Source organism: Mustela lutreola, chromosome 4 (assembly GCF_030435805.1).
Source record: "Mustela lutreola isolate mMusLut2 chromosome 4, mMusLut2.pri, whole genome shotgun sequence".
Classification (NCBI taxonomy): Eukaryota; Metazoa; Chordata; class Mammalia; order Carnivora; family Mustelidae; genus Mustela; species Mustela lutreola.
The window spans coordinates 178,265,546-178,289,539 of NC_081293.1; the positions used below are offsets into that span (position 1 = coordinate 178,265,546).

Below are 23,994 nucleotides of genomic sequence, written 5' to 3' on the forward strand. Positions count from 1 at the left end.
CCCCTGCCTGCCACTCTGCCTGCTTGTGCGCGCTCTCCCTCTCTCTCTCTTACTCTCTCACTTTGACAAATAAATAAAATCTTAAAAAAAAAACAAATACATCACCATTCTCACATCCCCAGGGAACCCTAGCGTGGCTGTGTGGAGGACACAGAGACATATCCATGACCTCTTGGGAGCTGGTCCTAACCAAGAGATCTGGGGCTATGTTATACCAAGGAACTCAGTGTCCCAAGCACAGGGGGAATCTTAGGAGAGTCTTGGAAGAAAACTAGTGACCAATATTGAAAACACATGCCCATTAATTTGCTGAGCATAACGGAGAAAAGCAGGAAAGACTGGCCTCATTCTGGAAACAGATAAAGAAGGCTTTTGATGATGCTTTACCTGGACTCCTTCCCACCCCATCAGCCTGGTGCTCATTATGTACTTAAAATGCATAAAGATTACATGTATATTTCTATGTTATTAAGAATGCTTATAGATAAGGAAAATCCCTAATTACAGGTAAAAGAGATGTCTCTGTCACTTGCCAGAGAGTGTATTCTATCACTTAAATTGGTAAATAGGCCCTTTTTCCCCCACTATGGGGAAAGAAGGGCCTCTGGTGACCCTCTATTGATTAAGACTGCTGTGGAATGTTATTTGCAATCTCATTGCATAATGGGAATCAGGAGGTAGCTGTCATGGTTTCTGAAGACAAATTGCTGGTAGCTGAGACAAATCATAGCCTCTTTCGTCTTTTACTATTCTCAGTTCCCAGTTAATGTGTATCTTACAGTCTAAGTTTCTTAAATCAGTCTGCTCCACTGTCACAGGTAGTAAAAATGAGTAAAAGTGGTAATCTGAGTGACCCTGCTTTAAGAATCATGTTCAAGTGACCATTATGTTGATCATTACTCCTGAGCTATGCATTATTTAATAAGGAACACAACTTCCAAAAGGGCACACAATTAAAAATAGATCCATACAGCAGCTGCTGTGATTATGACCAATATGAACAGAAATCCAACCAGGCATGAGTCAAAAGAAAAAAGTCTGCTACCAGACAGAACGTTGTTCAGTCTCATTTTTGTTTTGTGTACTTTGACTTGCTAAGTCAGCCAGCAAGTGATTTATATGGAGCAGTGGTTCTCAAAGTGTGGTCTGTGAAACAGCAGCATCAGCATCACCTGGGAACTGTTAGAAATGCAAAATCTTAGACCCCAGCCCAGACCTACTGACTCAGAAATTCTGAAGGTGGGCTCAGCAATCTGTTTTAACAAGTCCTCTGGGTAATTCTGATGCATGCTCAACTTTGAGAACTACTGGGCAGGCACCAGGGGACACCCTTTGGATTCTGTCTTCCTAGAAAAGTACACCTTTTGTTGCAAAAAGTTATCTTCAGAAGAGTCTGGGAAGAAACCTGTCCTGAAACCAAATAAAACCACTGTGATCTTCCATTTTGTTGCAAACCTAAAACTCCTTTAAAAAAAAAAAACTTATAAAATTTTTTTTAAAACCAACCACTGCAATTTTTAGGGTGAATGAGTAGAAAGAGCACAGAACTTTCCTTATGCACATATGTGTGTATTCACATGTATATATGTATGCATCTATGTATGTATGCATGTGCATGTTATACATACATGTATATATTAATATTTCCATGTATATATACATGTCTATATACGGATACACGCATATATACCACACACACATATATCCTTACTTGCTCTACAAAGTTTTTCAGACAAGTTCTTAATAAATTGCATCCAGGGGTATCTGGTGGCTAAGTCCTCTAAGCCTCTGCCTTCACCTCAGGTCATGATCTCAGGGTCCTGGGATTGAGCCCCGCTCTCTGCTCAGTGGGAATCCGCTTCTCCCTCTCCCTCTGCTTCTCTCTCTCTGTCAAAAAAATAAAATCTAAAAAATATATATATATGTACACACACATATATATATATATAAAATCTCGCATCCAGTTCAGGGGGCAGCAGAGGCCTGCACACTGTTGGCAAAGCCTGATGGACCGGGATGAAGGGTGAAGCCTTGTGGCAGGGCTTGGGCTCCTGCCACCTTCGGCCCGTGGCAGGGGAGGGTGGTGTTTGAACAGAGGGGGTGCAAGGGGGCTGCCCCAATGCTGAGTGAAAACATCTTCCTGTTTGTGCCTAACCCCATCGTGAGTGTGCTGCTCTCTTGGGCAGGCTCTCTGATCCCACCTTGACTGTCCTGTCCATCCCAGGTTATGCCCGGATTGCCTTTGCCATGGTTTCTTTCTCCTTCATGCCCTGCTGCCCCCTCAGGGCCTCCTCCTCTTACTTGCTCAGCAGACTTCTGGACGCTTTCCACGGACACGCTGCTCGAGCCCTTAATCAAGCCTGCTCTGTTTATCTCTTGTGCTGGAAATGAGTTCTTCTACTGCTTTCTCCACCTGTTCAATGTCTCTGAGGGACCTTTAGTTGGCTCTGTGGGCTTTCTGAGTGGGCCTCTGAATCACTGCCCTTATCACGGTGCTCGAGTCTCTCATTAGTGTCATCCACCTGTCACAGCCACCCAGAACATGGCTGGCTGGGACATGGTGAACCGTGCCAGAAGCCTCCAGCCCCTGACTGCTCACCTGCCCTAGGAGTCCCACTGTGCTTTCCTCTCCCTCCTGCAATGTTCCAGGCTCACATCTTCCTAATGTGTGGTCTGGCCTGCTGGCGGGGGGTGGAGGGGTGCATCAGCCTCTTTGGTGAAGTCATGTTCTTGGAAATCCTGAGGGTCAGTCCCACCCCTGGGTTTCCCAAGAACCTGGACTTCCAAGTCAGAAAGGATCCTCAGGAGGCCCCACCCATACAGGCAGGGCCCCTGGGGCACCAAGAGGCCTGTATGAGCACAGGACATTGTTGCACCTACTTGCTCAGCCCTCGGGTCTGTCTTGGCATGAGACTTGAAGGACACCTGAGTGAGGGAGACAGGCTGGGTTACTCAAAAGGCAGGGAGTCAGACCTGTGCCCCTGGCCAGAGGAAGCCTCCAGCACCACATCCAGGAGGGAGAGAAGGGGGCATGCAGATCCTTTCCCATCCCAGTCTCCTGTATCAGGTCTATCCTGGCTCTGAAAACCTCAGTAATAAATGGGGGATGGGGGCTTACTCTCCAGGACTTGGTTTCCTTGGAGATACTCTTGAACCAGGGCATGGATTGAGGGGAGCTTGTGGGAAAAGGAAAATCTACCTGGATGCTTTTCTCCTAGTTGTTTACTGACTGGCTTTGTCCTCTCATTCCACCATGACCTCAAAGAGAGGCCTTCCCTGCCACCCGAGCTCAAGCTCATGCCTTGTCTTTGCCCACCTGCTTTATTTTCTTTATGACATTGTCACTGGCTGTCTTTACTTGTTTGTATACCTCCTATTTTCTACCCCCCACCAGAATGTAAACTCCCTGAGGACACAGACTTTTCTTGTTCCTTCTCTAATCCCACAGTGAGAATGAACCGCAACCGGGTGTATCGGAGCTTAACGAATATTCAGACAGGAAAAAAGTAACAAATAGCATCCATTCACAAGCCATTCTTGTGGAAAGAGTCCTCACGATTTTCAAAACAATCTCATTATTTAAAACACTCCAAAGATAGGCATTAATCACTAAATAAGTTCTTCATATACCTTCAGTATGCACGGTAGGATTTTAGACTGTTCACAGCTAAGGAAAAGAAAAGTAAGGTTAATTTAAGTTCACAAAGTTTAAAATATGCTTCACCCGACAAGAGTCACGATGCTCCTTAAGTGTTTTGAGCGCATGACCCCTACACTGACTCCAAGTTACTTCGTGTCATGAAAAGCCACAATCTTTTCATGACATGTTTGAGTCTGCATTACAGCAAGGCGTTCTGATCATTCATACCCTTTGCTGCTCTGTAAAGGGGCCCTATCATACCAAAATTCCCTTTGGGGATGATGTGTTTACATGAGCCTCTTGTATTGCTTAAACTTTTTTCCAAATGATAAATGATCTTAAGAAATCAAAGTGAAGTAACCTATCACTAAGCGATTTATGAGATAAACAGTCTGTTCATATAATCAAAAGCCAAACAGCTGCTTAAAACAAGCTTCTTCATTCTCAATCCTATACAAATATCAGAATCCCCTACTAATTATGTAAAATATACCAATACCAGGGCTCCAGCCAAAGTTGGAGAGTTTGAGCATATCCACAACCACTTTTTTAAAAGCTATCCAGGTAATGCTAACGTGCAGGCAGGGTTGAAAATTACTGAGATAGAACTATATTAACCAACACGAAAATGTCTCCCAGATGTATCATTACATGCAAAAAGTCACAAGACATGGATCTTTTAATAAAATTATATGTATAATTTTATTAAAATGAATTTAGATATGGTCTCTTTCCATTTTACACTATTTACTTATTCATTTCTTAAACTTTCCAAAATGAGAATGTGCTCATGTCTTTTATTTTTTTAATTTTAAAAATCTGTTTAGAGAAAATGTGAATTTGTAGGAAAATGAGGAAGCACATGAAAATAGTAACTCCCGAAATATACTATGTCTCCTTCTTCCCCCCTTCTTCCTCCTTCTGTTACTTTTTCTCAAAGAGTATAAAAGTGAAATAAATACAATTCCATTTCTGTCCTATCGACCCAACACAGACTATTTCCAATGTTTTGGATTGGGGTGAGGGAGACAGTAGAGATAAAGGAGATAGAGAGATACCGTTCATTCATTCATTCGTTCATTTGTTCATTGGGCAAACATTTATTGGATTCTTAGGTCCATGCTAGGTGCTGAAAATACAGCAACAAGCAAGAGATACATGCCCTCATATATATCAGGATGTCATCTTGCCCTAGTGAACTCTGTACATGTAACAAAGAAACTTAATCTCATCAAGAGAAGTGAGAAAAGACTTCCCAAAGTAGAGGTAGACTTCATCCTGGGGTTAATGGTAGCCATTAAAGAATGTTAAGAAAGGAAGTGACATTACCAAGTCCACATTTTATTTATTTATATAAATTTTATATATTTTTTATAAATATTTATATCTCGCTACAAGTCCAATGACCATAAACAATGGTCACTTCCCCAATACTCCCACTTAGAACCACTATCAGAGAGAACATCCTGCATCTGAGGTGAGTGGGCTCTTCACAAAGTTAAATTAGAGCTTGCTACCACGGCAAAGGATTGATTTGAGGAGTTTATCTTTCAGTTTGCCGTTATCTATTTACCATCAAGTAATATTTAACACAAAATGTTACCTCTTCCTGAGTTTATTGATTGGGTTCCTAGATCTGTCCATCTAAACAAGATGAGCCTGACTATGGCAGATTTACTTCATCTGAGTTTACAGTTAATAAAGCCCACTGTATGTGATAAATGACTCACTGAAATGCTTGGCTTTATGGAAGCGGTTGCTACAATTAGTAGAGTCTCTTGAAAGAAACCTATCTCTGTAAACATAGTAATGTCGGTGAAGACTTCCAGGGTAATGGAATGTTTCACTGTACTTCAGCTACTTCACAATAAAGTCAATTTTAGCCATTTATAACTGGACCACTTGCACATGTAAAGAAGTTACATCCCACCCAAAAATGGATTTCTGCTTAAGTCTCATTTGATTGCTCTGGAAGTATACACCAAAAACTTCCTAACCCCTATCCTTCAAGAGTAGAAAGCTCATTCTCTAGGTAATGTTAACTAGAAAAAGAAGAGAGAGTGAAATTATATCTGACACTGCACTCTTATGACCCAGATGCATCTATGTGGACATTAATGTGAGTGGTTACCTCCAAGCATTGATGTGCTATTTTTAACTGAGAACATTCAATCCCTGCTCAAAGTAAGTATATGATTAGTGTTCTGAGGAATAGAATTGCTCCAATTTAAAGGAGAGGGTAGAAAATGTTCTAGAAAGGGGAAAAAAAATCTGAGCTCTTTAAAAAACATATGCAAATTCCTCAAACTTGCTTTAAAAAAAAAAAATTGAATTATGGGCTTCCCAGTCAACACTTCCAAAAGCCACTTCATTCTTTTTTAGTTCTTTCTAAACTACACAATCTCTGAGAGCTCAGCCCCTCTTTTCATTGGTCTCTCTGCAATACAAGAGCCACCAGGGTGGCATTTTCACCTCTGGATATGTAGGGTGAAGCGGTTCTGGGTTTGCTATTCTGCAGTTACATGTCACATTATCCTAACAGATACCACTATTATCTAAAACCATTAACTTGCTGTAAAGATTAAACAGTCCACCTAAGTGAACGCTCTGCCCTCATAGTAACCCATTTATGACACGTGTGTGTTTTAAGGCACAGCAGTGCTTCTAAAAAGTTCAGATCCTTAAAGTCCTCATCTGTGGCTCTCCAAATTGTTTTCACTCCCAACACACCTAAGAAATGCGAAACACTTCAGTCCATAGACATGTTTCGCAGGGGGCTGGGGGAGGCATATACTCACACATTGGGTCCTATCATTTGAAAAGCCTGTGAGGTCATTCTGATAAGCCAACACACCCCACTGGGGCAATGAGGACAGAGAAGGGTATGAGCCCCACCTCATGGGGCTGAAGATCCCTGGTTTAGTAGAGCATTCATTGTTTTATGGGCAGAGACCACAGGACAGCTTCTAGCTCTAGCCCCCTGTCCAATTCTCGTCTGAAATTAGAAGCTGGCTTTTTTTTTTTTTTTTTTCCATTGGTCTCCGGGTTTTGATAGGAAGAGAAGCAAAAATAGAAAAACATCTCTTCCCGCTAGAGAGGAGTAGAGCCAGCTGTACTCTTGGGCAAAGGAGGTGGCCACCCACAAGGTGTAGTCTCTGCTGCGGGAGCTGAATGAACCTCTTCAACGGATGCCTGAATCCCCTTCATAAACACAAATTATTTCATCCCACTATTAGTGATCCTGCAGAAAACAGAATCTTCCTGACTTACACATAGACATACTATACGCAGATGACTGATAATAGAGAGCTCTTTTCCTGAAACCAGGCTTCGATTAGAACATAGAAGGAGACAGGGGACAGGAGTAGCTGCCACAGGAAGAACAAGGCTGAAGAAAGAGAGAGATGCCTGGAGGCCTTTTTCTCCCACACAGCATAGCCCAGGCAGATATAGCAGGTGAAGACAAGGCTATTCCAGGGTTGTCCAAAAAAAGAGAACTAAGACATCTGGATATTACTTCCAATTTTAGCACAAGTATTTTTTTATAGAATTTTAAAACAGGTGCCAGCTACACTCTCAAGACCTCAACTAATGTTTATTGTTGGGCAGGAAAGTGAGTAAATTCATTAATTAGGACCTTGTTTATCCTTTATCATCACATTTCATTGTTTGTGTATTTTTTTTTTAATTTTTTTAATTTCTTTTCAGTGTTCCAGCATTCATTGTTTATGCACCACACCCAGTGCTCCATGTAATACATGCCTTCCGTGATACCCACCACCAGGCTCACTCAACCTCCCACCCTCAGCCCCTCCAAAACCCTCAGTTTGTTTCTCAGAGCCCAATTCAAACCAAGAGGAACTACCTTAACTCCATTAATTTAGGAATAAGTGGCAATATATTGATATCTATGCATCTTTTTGGATTCTATGGGTTAAGCCATCCTAAAGGGGTCCAAACTCCAAAAAACTGTCCTAAATATTCACCTTTATTTAAATCATAGCATTTGGCTTTATCACACTATTATTTTCAAAAAGAAATTTTAAGCCAATCTCCAATGCACTAATTTGCTAAACATTCCTTTGCTAACTATACTAATATTCCATAGCAATCCTAGGATACATGTTTAAACAGAATACATTCACACATAAAGTGAAACATTTTCTATTCCAAGAATGATTATCATCATTTCATGCTTAATATCAGTGTAGAGTACTAGAGTCTCATGTAAATCATCAAAGTGAATTAAAGTAGCAAAACAACAAAAGCTATCATCAAATCCACATGCCTGTGGCTCTAGGTTCAGCTGGAAGATAGGCTAAGCACCTCTGGTCTCTCACTTTTAAAAACACACACATTTTTCAAGCCCCAGTAATTTGGTTAATAAATACATTTGCTTCCACATAATAAATGCTCAGTCTGTGCCAGTGTACTGATTTTAGTTATGATATTCACCATAACCAACACCCCCTCCTGACTAAAAGTCACCCACTCTCTGTGATTTGGTCAAGGGTGGCAAGAGCAGCCCTCTCATGTGCTGACCACTGTCTTAAGTGTTGACCTGCAACAATGGGCTCTGCTCAAAGAGTCAATAGTAATTCCCCCGCCTGGGCAAATAAGGTCCCTCCAGAACTACCCAAGGCAGGGAAAAGAGAATTGGCCAGTCGATGACAGAACAGAACAAAGGGAAGACAGATCCAGCCTACATAAAAACCAAACCCACCCTTCAGGTGGCCTGAAGGCCCCTTTGGCAGCTCAAGAAGGTAAAGGGCATGGGCAGGTACTGGTGGAACCCTTCACCTGCATTTTCTCATTAAATCCATCCAAAAACCTAACATAACATTATTATCCCCATTTTACAGATAAGCTGATTCTATTAGTGTAAAATTAATGTCAACATGCTTTAAAAAGCTCAGAGAAGCAATTATCACCAATACTCCACTCCTCAAATCCTTGTCTATATTTGGCTGGCCACCAGACCATATAGGAAGGAGATGGGATTCATAGGAATTATGACGGGACTAAAGGGAACAAGAATTAGTGTATAAAGGAAGGGTAACAAAAGGAAGGGAGATGATTCTAATGAAGGTTTCTCTGTTCTTATGTTGTAAAGGAAACAGAGACAAACCAAGAAGTAGACTCATAACTATAGAGAACAAACTAATGGTCACCAAAGGGGAGGTAGGGGGAAGGGGGATAGGTGAAATAGGTAATAGGGATTAGGAGTACATCTATCACGATGAGCACTGAATAATGTACAGAATTGTTCAATCACTATATTGTACCCCTGAAACTAACAGAACACTGTATGCCAACAGAATGAAAATTAAAAGCTTTTAAAAAAATAAATAAATAAAATAAAGTGGGTGTTGTTGAGCAACAGTTACTGAATTAAAAACAGAAAAGAGGTGCTTTGGAGCAAGTGGGAAAAGAAATCAAGTCAGAGAGCAAAAAGATGGTGGGAAAGTGGCTGAATCTAGACACCATCACAGAGCACAAAATGGCATGCAGCTCAGAATTGAGACTTGTGAGAGAAATTCTAGATCCCAGGATGTGGGGGGAGACATCTGGAAAATCCTGGTCTTCGTCTTGTCTCCAAGCAAGGGGTCAGCTAGCCCAAGGGAAATTATTCTAGAAATGACAAATTAGAGCACCTTTGGCTGCCTATTTTAATCTCGTGTCCTTCTCATTGCCAAGAGGCTCTTCCTAATGTCCTTCCAAATGTCTCCAGCACTCTGTGCCTCTTCAATACCCCTTAGACACAGAGAGCTTCTGCTCAGCAGCATCCTCATTTCAGAAAATTTCATCAATCTGAAAATAGTCATTAAGCTGCCTCTTATCATTCTGTCCTCTAAACTAAAGGGATTCATCCAGAACCTGGACAGCCACCTAGGGAGAGGTTACAAAGAAGATTCCAGCATACAAAGTGAGCCAGACTCCATGGTGCCCCAAGATATCTTCCAATCCAAGAGTCCTTGATTCAATCCCTTTCATTTTCTTTTTGTGAACTTTTCCATCAATTTGTTCAGTTTTGTCACCATAGCTGTCACCTCTCCAACTTCTCCATATTCCTTTAATGTTTTTAAATCTAATATGTAGAGGGACAGTTTTTCACAATATAAAACAAAGGCTCATTAATTCCGATTAAGTTGGAAAAGTCAAGTCCTACTAAGAAACCAGTGAAAAGTATTTTCAATTTAAAAAAATTATTATAGAACACTTCATAATAGATTTTAACAAGCAAAATGAGAAAGTTAATGAAAGATGGCGAGTCACAACAGCTTTGTTTTTATGGCACCTCATACTTTTCAAAGTATTATTCCATACATTATTTTGTCAATTTTATTCAACATGTAAATGCAATTTATAGGTAGTAGATCATCAAACCTGTATCAGAAAGGCTTGAATTATCTGGCTAAACTTGAACTTTTAACTCAATAAGAATTAAATATAACTATTCCAAGTGTGCATCAGAGCAGTCTGAATTAATGAGGTTCTGCTCTACTGAAGTTATTATAAACCTGAAAATTTTATGGCCATATTATATCCCAGGTTGTCACTCCCATCTACATGTTAGTAATAAATACTGTTTCTTCACATAGGAACTTTTGTCATAACAGAGCATCCCACTTTAAAGAAGCTTCACCAAGTAAATTATCTTATATCTCAAACACCATAGAAATGCTTTATACGAAAAATGTGCTAAGATTTCATTATATTCTCTAAAAACACTTGCTTTGACTTACAATGAGCATCAATAAGGAAGATATTGAAAGAGGTGAAGGACTCAATAGAAATTATCACCTGTTTTTTCAGAGTGGTGGTTGGGGCAGTGGGGGGAGTCACAATTAATCCAAACTAACTAAACAACACATGTATAAACCCAGTCACAGAACCATCTTTTTGAGGAACCTGGGTGACTTTGAGAAGGTCTGTGAACATCTTCACCATGTTCACTTTCTTCTTAAACCTGTGGTCGGAGTCAGAACAATTTATTGTCTTTTCACAATGGTCAGAAAGACAATGCCTTTACCTACCTTAAAAAGTCTTAAAATGTTAGCAACCATGATGGACACGGAGCTTGCTGCAGCACCTATGACACCAGAAATCTTGTCAGGCTTGGTGAAAATGGGTGGATCTCCATTAGCACACTTCACGTCGGAAGCGTCTTTCTCTATCAATGCCTGCACGAACGTTAATGACTGCTCCAAAGCATAGGTGTCCCTGGAGCACGTGTCAAGGATCCGGACACCCAGAGTGATATTGGAGAGGAGGTCAGGGTCCTTATTAATCTGGTCGATTGCATAAAGCATGGCCTCCAGTCTGTGGATCCCCTTTTCCTTCTTCAGCTCCCCACAAGGTACCCCTCTCTCTCCCTTTGCATGGACAGGGAAGAGACCCCCCAAAATGATGTCCCCATCCACTCGTATGGAATGGGCATACTCCTGGCTGTGAGTTCTTTGCATCATTGTGAGGATCCAGTAGAACTTGGCGGTCAGGAGGAAGAAACAAGGGCAAGAGGCTGATCGTTTTCCCTCGCATACCATTTTCTCCACAGGTGGTGTTGCAACCCAAGACCCAAAGTTTATTCTTGCCACAGAAGAAGGGGGACCACCAGAGGCTGCACCTTCTGGAGGCTACCATCAGGGCCCATGGGGGAAAAGGCTCTGTGGGTTTCAGCAAGTTTTCTTGATTTGAATGTCACAGTGAATTTCCATCAGACCCCTAAGGTTCAATTTTATTTCCATACAAAGTCAACTTGCCTGGAATGGTGCAAAAATTAGAATAACAGCTGAGGTTCTGAAGGTGGGATGAGGTCAACAATTCACGTCCTTGAAGTCAGCCCTGTAGCAGAATTATTCCTGGGGGGCAGGGGAAGGGAAAAAGAGGGTTCAGTTCAACGGGTCTACATTTTTCATATTTTTAAGCCCTGTTTATACCAACCTCTTTTTTGTTTGTTTGTTTGTTTCATTTCCCCTATTCAGTAAGAAACTAATTTTTTTTTGTCCCCCTATGATTCTGAACACCTGGCTGCACTGCACCCAAACAGAGAGATTGATGACACTTTTGGAACAAGGGAAACAGAAAAGTATCAGAAACTAGGTTGATTCTCCCAAGCCACAGAGTATTTTTATTTACCATTTTATTTCAATAAATCCAATTTCCATGCAGGTAAAAATCCTGTGATTGATGGCATTATTTCTTTTCAAGTCTGTTTTTACTTTTTATGGTTGTCTGAATTTAGCATTTAAATGGTGTCCAAGAAATCATAATGTAAGTTTATTTTCTGTGATATATTCAACAAGCCAGTCATCTGTTAATGACATTTTTTGGTGCCTCGGATTTCCCAGTGGGGAAAAAAGTGATTATTCAATCACAGAAAGAAAGAAGGAAAGAAAGAAAAAAAAGAAAGAAATCAAAAGACCCAAAATACATCTTACAGATTATGAAAAGATTTAAAATAAAATGTCAGCTATTTTGTATAACTTATCTTCTTGTTCTCTGATAACAAAACAAAGACTTGAAAAGAGACACATGAGGAGGGTTACATGTCTATGAATATGAAGATATGCCTATGAATTTGTTGGGGTGGAAGCAATGGGTATTCTCACGGTGCTGAAAGTAAACATTCTTTGATCCCTGAATCACAAGGAGCAAATCAGAGCTGGAGATCAATTGAAGAGCTTCTTAATTTTGTCTGACTCAGGGGGGAAACCAGTTATTTCATCAAGGCTAGAAATAACCTAAAATGAAAACAGCTAACCAGCAAATCTAGAGAAAAAGTTTAGGACCTTCAATCTTAAAGAATTCCATGAGGTTCTTTCAAAGGACCTTTGAGGAGGTTTAACTGAAACCAAGCACTAACTTAACATAAGAAAATCTGATATTTGAAACGCACTTATATTTAAGCGAATAAACAGCACCAACTTGTTTTGGTAGGATGGTTCATCTAAGGCTCGTTTCTAACATATATATATATATATATATATATATATATATATATATATATATATGTTTAAAACCTGAAATTTGGACAATTCTCTTCAAACCTAGCCAGCCAACATCTGGTTGTATTTTGCATTCACTTGTTTAATTTCCAGTTCATAAAATTTTCCTTCTATCCTCCCTGTCCCAAAGGAAGGATACTGCTTCCCTAGAGGATAACTGAACATATGTCCAAAAGCCTTCAGAGAAAGCCACACTTTTTTCACTTTTGGGTTAGGAAAGAGGGCTGGCTCATCATAGCCCACTGCCCTAGATTTCTGTGCATACACTGGAGTATACTCAGAAATACAGCCAGTGGCCCACTCTGCTGAGATGGTTCTATTCTGCCTGTGACAAGCATTCCTGGCCTCCTGACACAGGCTAAACCCTAGATTCCCTCCATTCTATCCCCCAAATCATCCTTTTCTGATTTTTCTCACCACTTGACTGATATTCCCTCGTGTTCAATTCTCCTAGCAGCTGCTTCTCTCTCAGAAAATCTGTGATTTGACAATAGTCTGACCTCGGCCATTCCACAAAAGGAAACACTCAGAAAGTCAACTTGACTTTCTGGATTAAAACCATTTAAGTGATGGACCATAAATTACATCAACCACCCATTAAGAGATGTAGGATTATGTTTTACAGTTTCACAAGGAAGACCAGTTATAAGACAGTAAAACCTCATTAATTCTGACCACTAATTTAGAGCTTGAGACCAAAACCACATGGCTAGGCTGACCCTTAGCATATCCTTTCTGACAGAGCACAGAATAAATGGGATATGTGAAGGAGAAATGCTTAAGGGGGAAGGGGAAAGACACCTGTTGTTCTCAAAAGACCAGCCTTTCTTCATTACACCAAGCCACTCCTACATACTTAAAAGAGTAAATGGTTTTCAATTATACAAACATAAAAACAGTCCATCTGTTAATTACAAATCATCCTTCCCTGCTTATGTGGCATCAACCTAGTTCCACTCGCTGTATAGTCCTAGAATAAAATTGAGTTTCTTATAAAAGTATTTGTGTTTGAAATAATGTTTTAGTTTCCTTAGCATCTCAAAAGTCTGTTTAGAGCTTTAAGTTAAGGAAAGGTTGGGGATGAGCAACAGCGAGGCAGGAATCATTTTCTTTGATGGGTGAATGCACTTAAATGGAAAATGAGATGTTCCATTTTGGTTATTATTGATTGGACAGCTCACTTGAATTTTTGCTTAAGTTCCCTCCCCTGCAACATAGAATTAAGTGCATAACTTCTCAAACGCCTGGGTTTCTTTTTGGTGAAGGGACGACAGAACCCAGAACCTGCCATGCAGCACACACAGAAACACAGCACCTGGTCCAGGCTACGTACTCACTAAACAAGAGCTGTCATTGCTAATCTAGTCTGTAACTCATTTTCCATCAAGACAGAATATCTTTTTCTATATTTGCCCAGTTGGTGAGGTTTTTACTAAATTTTGTCACTTTAAAATTGAAATCAGGGGACGCATTAGTGTCTCAGTCGGTTAAGCATCTGCCTTTGGCTCAGGTCATGATCCCCGGTTCCTGGGATCAAGTCCCACACAGGACTCCTTGGTTGGTAGGGAACCTGCTTCTCCCTCTGCCTGCCCTCCTCTTGTGCACTCACTCACACTCTCTCTCTCTGACAAATAAATAAATAAAATCTTTTCAAACATTAAATTAAATCAGAACCATTTATAAAATACTGAAATATTGCAGTTATTTCAAAATTTGATATGACGTCATAAAAATCAGACTCTCAACAACTGAAAGGTTTAGTTTTCCTTTTAAATCTTAGGGACAAGGGGCGCCACGGTGGCTCAGTGGGTTAAAGCCTCTGTCTTCGGCTCAGGTCATCCTCCCAGCATCCTGGGATTGAGCCCTGCATCGGGCTCTCCGGTCAACAGGGAGCCTTCTGCCTCTCTGTCTCTCTCTCTGCCTACTTGTGATCTCTGTATATCAAATAAATAAATACAATCTCTAAAAAAAATAAAATAAATCTTAAGGGCAAATAAATTTCAAAGTTTGTAGAAAACCACATAAATTCAGTTTCATTGTATAATCTTACATTGCCTAATCTTACTGTTATGCAATTCTTGTAAACTTTAATCTAAACTCATCCTTCTTAAAGTCAATGAGTTTTAAAGAAATAATGACCTTTTCATATAACCGAACTAAATAGCTCTCCTTCGTGTCCTGTGCTTGGCTTAGAATAAAACAGTCTTTCTCTCAAATGGACCTTTCTCTGGGAATGGGTGCAAACCTCGCCCTGCTAATGGACTTCTTCAAGGAGGTGTGAGGTCTGCAATCTTGAAATCAACCTTCAAGGAGAGCAGACGCCTTACACTGTTTCTCAGTCCACAGCAAGGGCTTCACAACCTGTGAGGAGGCCTAATCGTTAAACCTAGAAGCCCTACAGGTTCTCTCCCTCCTGGCCAGGGTTAGGTACAAGTAACATCATACGTAATTAGGCACTTCACCAAAAGTCCCTGCTGGCCCAGGGAGGAGGCCTCTGGCTGGAACATGAGTCTGGGACCTCCTAAGAGGGATCTTCTTTCCTGAAAGGCCAGCAGTAAGGACAGCTCCTCAAGGGCCCGGAATTCTGTTTCTCTTTGTTTTCTACATACTTTCTCTGTACCAAAGACCCAAGTGTATAACACAGTAACTCATGAATTTTCATACACCCATCATTAGCTCTTACAGAAATGAGAGAAGAAGGCTCAGAAAGGTTGAGTATGACCCAAAGCCCTAAGCTAGTAAATGGCACCGCTGTCAAAATCTCCAGGCCCCCAAGGTGGATCCTGTCCTTCAGAAAGCACTCAGTGCTACAGAGACTGGCTGACATGTGAGTATGAAGGCCCTTCCCCTCCACTGAAATCTTTCAGAAATATGTAGATCTTCAATGGATAGCTCTTGAAGAAAAATAATGGAGAAGTTAGGAGAAGACAATCTGGGGGCATTTTCTAGAGCAGGGTAATTTCCAAATCCCTCGAAGGGCTGAGGATATCAGATAGAGTTTATCCAAACTCCTGCTACAAACCAGGTTTCCTGGCCAGCCTGCTGTCAATGAGAACAAACCCAGCATCCCACATAGGGCCCTTCAGGTCTGTTAGCAGGTCTTCCTCCAACACTTGGCAAGTGCTTTTAAGACATGATATGGTAAAATCCTCACTGAGGAATCTAATTAGCCAAGAACTGTGATTTTTTTTTTTCCCTTCATAAAAAGGCCAAACAGCATCCCTAGGCTGGCTTCCATTCAGCTCTTTAACAAAAAGGTTAAGCTCAATATTGTCATAAACTCAAAATTGCAAATCTAGCAGTTTCACCTGAAACTGCCCATATTTGCAGCTCTTTTCAGTTGTTTGGGAAACAGATCACATTTGTCTATGATCTCCTATGCTATCAGATGTGTGCATGGCCCTGAAACTTTGGGGGAGGGTGTGTCCCAGAGTGAGGATGGGCTCCAGAGAGAGCCCTCCCCTGACAACTCTGGAATTGGATCTTTGTTTGACGGTCACTAGCTGGTGACCTGAACATGCCACTTCACCTCTGTGTGCTTCCATTTCCTCATCTGTGAAATGAGGGAGATGGACCATATGATCTCTAAGGTATCTTCCAGCTTCCCATTCTGAGATTCTATTATTTAATAATAAGGGAATGAGATTATGCTCAAACACCAGAGCAAGGCTTTGCCAGCTCAACACAATAACTGACTCTGTTTGCAAGCTGAGTGACTTTTTCCCATCAGTGAGAGAGGGTTGTGAAAACTCTTCTGTACAAGCAAACCCCAAATTAAGAAAATCTGATACATGAGAAGCTCAACTTACTAAACAGATAAATTAGACGGTGATTATTTGCATTACAAAAGAATTCACCACAGGTTTCCTTTAAATAGCTAAATCCCCCATGCATTTAAAATGCAATCTGATTTAGTAGAATTCAATTTGTGCAGCTTCTTTTCCCAATAACATAGCTATTGCATAAAAAGACCACAGTTAAAGTAATGAGAAGCCACTCTTACAGTATGTATGTATCATATAAGAAGAGGGAAAGTGAGTGAAACCAACATTTACTGAATGCCCATACTATACCTAGAGCCTCACACACATGATCTCATTTCCTTCACAAAACACACCTGTAAGATTGGTATCACAGCCCCCATTTGGGAGATGAGGAAACTAAAAACAGAAAGATCATATGAATGTGTCCGAAATCTTGGGCCAGAACTCAAATGCAGGACTACTGCTATGTTCTTTCCCTCACTCTACGCCCCTTAGTTTCAGGAGACCATGACAGACAATGTGCACATGAGTGTGGTATCCTGGGGTTCAAGAAGTCCCTGATTCTAATCTCACTCCTCCCCCGACCACCCAGTATTTGCTATGTGGCGTTGGGAAGTCACTTCACCTGGAACTAGTTTCTCTGTTTCTAAACTGAGGAATGGTTTCTGTCACCTCCCAAAACTGTGAAGTCAAATGATATAATAATGTATGTAAAAGTATTCTACAAATTGCCAAGTGCTTAAGAATGTACAGGGATACATTAATTTAACAATTATCCCTTAGTTTAACAATTAGTCCTGGAATTCAAAGATTTTACTAGTGTTTTGTGCTTAGAAGACTTGAAAAAACCACTTTACCATCACACTCAAAGCCGGCCAGACCCTCACAAATCATGTGTCTAAGGAATCAAAGGAGACTGGAGGAAAATTGGAAAGAAGGACCCCAGAGGAAGTCAGCGCAAGTGCAGCATCTGACGTGGACACTTGGAGCATCTAAACAGCTATTCTGAAGGAAGTGGTGACAAGATATTCTTCTGTAATGAAAAGAGGACAGTGGGAAACCTTCCTAAGTTGTATACAATATATAATACAGAGCTTCGGGGCGCCTGGGTGGCTCAGTGGGTTAAGCCGTTGCCTTCCGCTCGGGTCATGATCTCGGGGTCCTGGGATCGAGTCCCGCATCAGGCTCTCTGCTCAGCGGGGAGCCTGTTTCCTCCTCTCTCTCTGCCTGCCTCTCTGCCTACTTGTGATCTCTCTCTGTCAAATATTTATTTATTCTCTCTGTCAAATATTTACTTATTTAAATAAAATCTTTAAAAATATATATATAACACAGAGCTTCTACCACAAAGGGTTATTACCATTGGAAAAGTTAGAAATCTATTGGCTATTTGTTGGCTATCTTTAGACATAATCTTGCCTGGAAAAGTATAAAATTGGCAACACACAAGCTCAATAATCTCCCCCATGTTCTTCTTGGGCTCTCCTGTATCTTCCCACTTGTGCTCACCTGCACCTTCCTCCCCCAGACCTGTATCTCTTCCCTCCCTCAGTGTTTGATGTGTCCTATAAGTCACACTCCTAAGACCTGATTCTCCCATTATCTTGGCCCTCCCTAGGGACTGAGGTAATTCATTGACAAGTACCAAAACTTAAAGATGCATTAGCATCATCCCCCACCTGGAACATCTGCATTTATAAGACAATTTCCAAGAGATCCATAATTTCTTTACCAAAGAAATGTCTCTAATAGTGGTTAAAACTAGTAATGTAACAAGTTAAAGCCAGGAGTTATCATGAATCAGTAGCCTCTCAGCAGTGTCCTTCTAATCATTCCAACAGCAATGCCTACCACTCAGAAGGCAGGTCCTAGTATAATACATCATGCTCAAGGTCCTTAGTCAGTGAATGAGTTCATCACAACTTGTCAAAGCACCAAGTAGAAATGAAAAGCAAAGAAAACATCTTTCTGAGCCAAGAAGGGAATGAGGGAGGGAGTGGGGAGGGAAAGAGATAGAAGGAAGGAAGATAAAAAGAGAGAGAGGTAGGAAGGAGGGGAGGAGGGAGGGAAGGAGGGACTGAGGGACAGATGAAAGGAAAGAAAATGGAAATCAAATCTAAACTCCTAGCATACAGAAAACCCATTCTTGTGATAAAAAACAATGTGATTCAGCTGACTGAGCCTGTTCACATCCTCTCCTGGAACAAGATGGAATAACTGTCCTTTGCAAGAAAACCACATGTGTGATGTCCAATCAGGTTCTACCAAGAAAACAGCAATAGTTTCCTGAACCTTCAAAAGCCAGCCTATTCTACAGGTAAGGAGATGTGGCCAGGTCTTTGCTATGGACCCAATTAAAACATAAAACCGTGCAGCATCTTCCTTTTAAGACACTGAAACAGAACAACTCCACTCTCCCGAGTAAAGGCAAGGTCCTCTTTGTGTGGGGCATTCTAACCATAGGAGGAAGACAGTAGGAAAGAGACTTAGAACAAAAAACATCATTGCTACCATGAGCTGGCGTCTGTGTGTGCAGTGTACTGTGCCTCATGCCTGAAGACAATGGAACACTCTTACACAAAGATTGGCACACAATGTTGCTGTCGTGAATGTCAGCCTGTTGTCTGCTGCATAAACACCAATTAAATCAGCCCCTTAGCAGCTCCAACCTGCTCAGCTAAGTTTGAAAAGAGCACATCTCTCCAGACCTCTAACTTTGTCACACTTACAGAAACTCAACTCTTCCTTTTATCTATTCCTTATGTGTTTAGATGGGTTTTTTTTTAATATTTTATTTATTTATTTGATAGATCACAAGTAGGCAGAGAGGCAGGCAGAGAGAGAGGAGGAAGCAGGCTCCCCACTGAGCAGAGAGCCTGATGCGGGGATCGATCCCAGGACCCTGAGATCATGACCTGAGCCGAAGGCAGAGACTTTAACCCACTGAGCCACCCAGGTGCCCCTGTGTTTAGATGTTTTTTAGAATTATTCAAATATTCATAATTTGCAAAGAGAGCAAATTAGGTAGGACAGAACTAGCCAGCACAAACCAAATAGAACATACTGAGCCTAAATAACCATATAGAGCTGTGTTCTCAGCATCTTTTTCTTTATTCTGGGTAAATCCTCTCCTGAAGAGCCTCTCCTGAGCTATTGCTCTCCATATCCGGGATTTAAAAGCAAGAAGGCTGTCTTTATCTCAGGTATGATGCAACCTGTAGTTGACTCCAAAATGGGAAAATTGCATTTAAAAACCTTACTCATTTTCCCCAATGGATAAGGCTTTTCTCTTCACAATTATCAAGCCACATATTTTCAAGAACTGAGCAATGAATTTCACACAGCTGATTCTGTCTCCTACAGAGATTTTTCAAGACATTATTCACAAGCAAGTGACCAAGGTAAACTAAAGTGGTTTCTGTAGCCATTTGCAATTATTGACAAACAATTTCATAACGGAAAATGGAAATTACAGTCAAGTGCAATAAGCTGTTTATCCAAGATCTACCTGCTGGTGGCTCTTTCCCTTCTTGTTTTTTTTTTTTTTTCTTTCAAGCAAATATAAGCTATTATCAGAATGCATTTCTACTCTTTATATTTCTTGTCAATATCTCCACCACCAGCCCTGTTTTCCAGTTCTGTCAGTTGGCAAGATTTGTACTCAATCGCGGTAGTAGCTGAGATGGTAGCCTATCCCTGGGTGTTCGAGAGACTCCCATGTCGTCAGTTCTGTAGGAAAGGATCACCCTCAAATGGCAAATAGGGCATTCCCTTCCCCAGCAGGACTAGCTTCGGGGACTGAGGGGCTTGGGTGACTGCGGCTGGCGGGTGGGTCTATTTTCACCCCCACCATCCTGGGAGCACAGACCCTCTCTGGCCCCAGGCCCTGCAATTTGGAGCACAAGGAAAACAATTCTTCAGGGAAGCGTGGGGGTGCCGTCTTGCGCCGTTGGGCGACTTGCACACCCCTCTGCATTTCATTTGCACCAAGGGAGGATGTCAGACAGACAGGTTTTTTGTTTGCTTTGGGTTTTGTTTTTGGGTTTTCGGTGATTCGGTCATATTTTCACCTACTGTATGAACCTCAAGGGATCTCTGAGCTGCTTGGCAGAGCAGATGGGCTCGCTATCCGCGTGGTTCACAGGGTTCTCTACCTCTGTCTCTATCTCTACCTCTATCTCAGCCGGCAGCCACTCACCCCGCCCCCGCTCCCCTCTTCCCCGCTGCATCTTCCTTTTCCTTCACGGTTCCTTTGGCTGTTGAACCCGGGCTCTGCATAGAGCCCAGGGCCTTAGAAGTACCTGGTTTTTCCTGCCTTTCCCGCGCCGCTGGGGTATTCCAGCGCCGCCCTAGTCCCCCCGCACGCCCCGGGATCCAGCCTCTGAGCGCGGCGGGACCCCGAGCACCCCGGCCCCACCTGGCTGCCCCGCGCGCCCGCGCCCACGCCCGCGCCCCTCCGCCTGAAACTGGGGCCACTCTGGCCTCAGGTGCTTCCGAGGAGCTGTCGGGCGCATCTGCCTTTGCTCTTTAAACTCAAAATCCCTGAGACCATTCCTCCTCTCCCCTACCCCCAACAGGACAGGAACTCCAGTGTTTTCCCAAAAGCCACAAAGGTGGGGAGGAGGGGGACGGAAATCCCAACCCCGCCGGGCTAACTCGTAAAATACCAAACTCAGGGCAGAGGTGCAGGGATGGAGGGGTTCTCGAGAACCCCCAAATCAGCAGGCTTCTCCCGCGACTCCGGTCTTCCCTAGATTGTGGTTAGATATTCATCCAGCCCCGCTCTGAAGAAGGCGGGGGTTACCCCGACTCATCCCGGAAGCCTCTAACTTCGGAAATCCCTCCCGTTAGATTTGCAGAACGGAGGTACCTCGTCATCTCGGCGGGGCAAGTCCGGATTCCGCGAGGGCAGGTCCAGGAGGTCACCCAGGGCAGGCAATCCAAGGGAGAGCGCTTTAAAATCCTGCCGCCGCACGCCCCATCAGAGCACCCTAGGCGCTCCTGCCCCCCTTCCCGACACCCTTCAGTCTCTCATTCGCCGACTAAACTTTTGGGGGATCACATCTCCAAGCCTTGGGAGTTCCACGCTGAGCCTTCCTCTTTCCTGAACCTCTTCACTGGAATGTAATCATGGGAAGACAAGAGGGGTGGCTGCCTTGTTCTTTGCAACGTAAAATCAACAGATACCCAATCAAGCTCCAATGCCCGGCCAGCCCCTCGCCCCCTGGTGCCCACTCTCCCTCGCCCCCCGTTCCCGTCACCTCCGCCTGCCAGTTCTCTCCCAAACTCTGGGTGTGCAAGGCCACTGACTTGTGCCCAGGAATCAACAAATCGCAAAAGTGATCGGAGAAGAAACGGTGCACCTGGCTGTCCTGAACGGTTTTAAAGAAGAAAACGGAAAGGAGAATAAAATAGGGGGAATTCTCCTTTTTCCGCAAGCACTACCTTTGGGGGGAAATTCGGGGAACGGGGGGCGTTTTTCCCCGTGGTTCGGCACTTGCTCTTCTTTTCCTCTTTCGGCTGCTCGGCGCGTCTTACCCTGCTCCCCGCAGAGGGCGCGGTGAGGAAGCCCGCGGGGGGCCCGCAGCTCCATGTCAGCGGCGCCGCCGCCGCCGCGCGAGGCACGCACCGCGGCCGCACTTGTGGCTGGTCTCTGGGCTGAGGGGGCTGAGCTGGCCCGGCCGGCGCCAAGTGTCTTCCATGTGAATAACAAATACTCCCACCGGCGGCCGCGATTGGTCTGCGCCCGGCGCCTCCCGATCCTCCGCCCGCGGCCATTCACCCGGCGCGGCGCGGGGAGCCAAGGCCGGGATCGCGTCCGGGATCGCCAATCGCTTCGCGCCAACCAGTCTCCTCGGGAAGCAGGAGGAGGAACCCCGAGGGGCGGGAGCCCCTGGATTTCGGTGCCACTGAGCCAACCTGACGCGGGCGGAGAGAGGGACGCTCGGCTGACGGATTCCCCTCCGCGCTACATCACTTGAGCCCGCAGCGACGCCGGGACCAGAAATGCCACTAGTTCTGATTTAAAAAAAAAAAAAAAAAAAAAAAAAGGCACCCCCTCCCCGCACCCGCCCCGCCCCCAACAGAAAAGGGAGGACCCAAAGACTCGGTGGGGGGTGGGGAGCGGCGGGGAGGTAGGGAGAAGTGCGAGCGGAGGGAAGGAAGAATATGGCTGTGAGGGAGCGAGCAGCTCCGACCGCGCCGCGAGCCCGAACCCGCGCGGGAAGGCGCCGCACGACGGCCACGCGGAGCCGGCAGTCGGGACCGCGAGCCTGGGCTCCTCCTTCAGGAGCACAGCTCCGGAGAGGGTCACCGTGAAGAATACATGGTCGAGGGCAAGTGTCGCCGCACGCTTTCTCTTCGGGGGTGCGCAAAGTAAAGCCCGCCAGCCGCGCGGTTCCCCTGCAAAGTTTACCTCACGCGGCGCCGCTGTTCGGCCATTTGTCCTGCTCGCGGCTCCGGCGATTGTCTCCCCCACCCTCGCTGCCGAGGGTCTTGGGGGGCGCCTTCTACCGAGCCCCCGGAGCTCGAGCATGGACATAGGACGGTCCCGCTGCGGGCACTGCGCAGGAGGGGGCGCGGGCGGTCACGGGGACCGTCGTGGTAGGGAGCCGATTCTAGCAGCCGCCGATGCGGGGCGGGAAACTCCTGAGGACCCGCGCCGCGCGGCTCCTCGGCGTCTGAGGGGGAACCTCGGGATTCCCTTCGCCTCCAGCCGTGGGAAACCCGCGGGCTCTGCGTGCGCGGTCCAGCGGCCCTCCCCGCACTTATCGCCCGGGCACCGCGCACCTGCTGGCGCGCGCGCGAGAGGGAGCCCCGGGCCGCCCCGCGCCGGGGGAGCGGCGGCCGGCGCCGCCTTGTGTTGGTGAGAAAGTTCCATCTAGAGGCGGCCGCGCGCTACTGCAGCCCACGCCCCCGGCCGCCCGCGGTGCCGGGGAGCGGGAGAGCCGGCGGCCGCCACTCCTCGCCGCCCAGCGGGCGACGTGGGAACGCCGCGGGACAGGGCGACGGGCGGTGGGAGATAGCGAGGACGGAGACCGGGCGGACAGACCCCCGCGCGAGGCAGCTCCTCCTCCTCCATTCGGCATCTCCGCAGGGAATTTCAACTTCCTACGCGGACAGGTCTCTTGCATGATCCTGTGTTCCTCATCCTGTCCAGGCTTCCTTAGTTCTCACACCAACTCTGCGAGGGGATGGAAGTAATAAATTAACAGGGATGAAGAAGGGAGCCGAGGCTTAGAGACACAGCTGCAAAGTGCTAGAGCCAGAAAGCAGAGCTGCCTGGCTTCCAAACCCCGCACACACTTCTCCAGGGAGTTGTTGCTTTTCCCAAAACTGGCATCGGTGTGTGACGTTTCCACGGAGGAGACAGCTGTTTCGTAAAACCACCCTCTTTGTCCCTTAGAAGAATCTACAGGTTTCCAGCTCGGGAGACCTCTTCCCCTTTCACTCCCTTCTCTTCCCATTCCCATTCCTTTAACCTCTCCCATCTTCACAGGAGGGGGCTTGACTGTGGGATCATTTTGTGATCGCAGCCACCTGGAGGGAAGAAGGAGGCTTTGGAGAAATAAAATAGGCTGCG

At 44.4% G+C, this 23,994-nt stretch overlaps 1 protein-coding gene across 4 annotated transcripts in view; it reads right to left on the reverse strand.

Moving 5' to 3' along the window:
• GRM8 (glutamate metabotropic receptor 8) overlaps positions 1-23,202 on the reverse strand; it is a 755,908-nt gene extending 732,706 nt beyond the window's left edge. For 2 of the 4 annotated variants that reach the window (XM_059171757.1, XM_059171756.1), the window contains exons 1-2: positions 21,951-22,404; positions 10,678-11,502 (exon numbers count right to left, since the gene is read on the reverse strand). In XM_059171757.1, coding sequence (XP_059027740.1) covers positions 10,678-11,187 — 510 coding nt within the window. In that variant the 5' untranslated portion in view covers positions 11,188-11,502; positions 21,951-22,404. Of the gene's footprint in view, positions 1-10,677; positions 11,503-21,282; positions 21,490-21,950; positions 22,405-22,827 lie in introns of those variants that run through there. The other 2 variants (XM_059171760.1, XM_059171759.1) reach the window with 2 other exon arrangements.
• Positions 23,203-23,994: the final 792 nt, after the last annotated feature.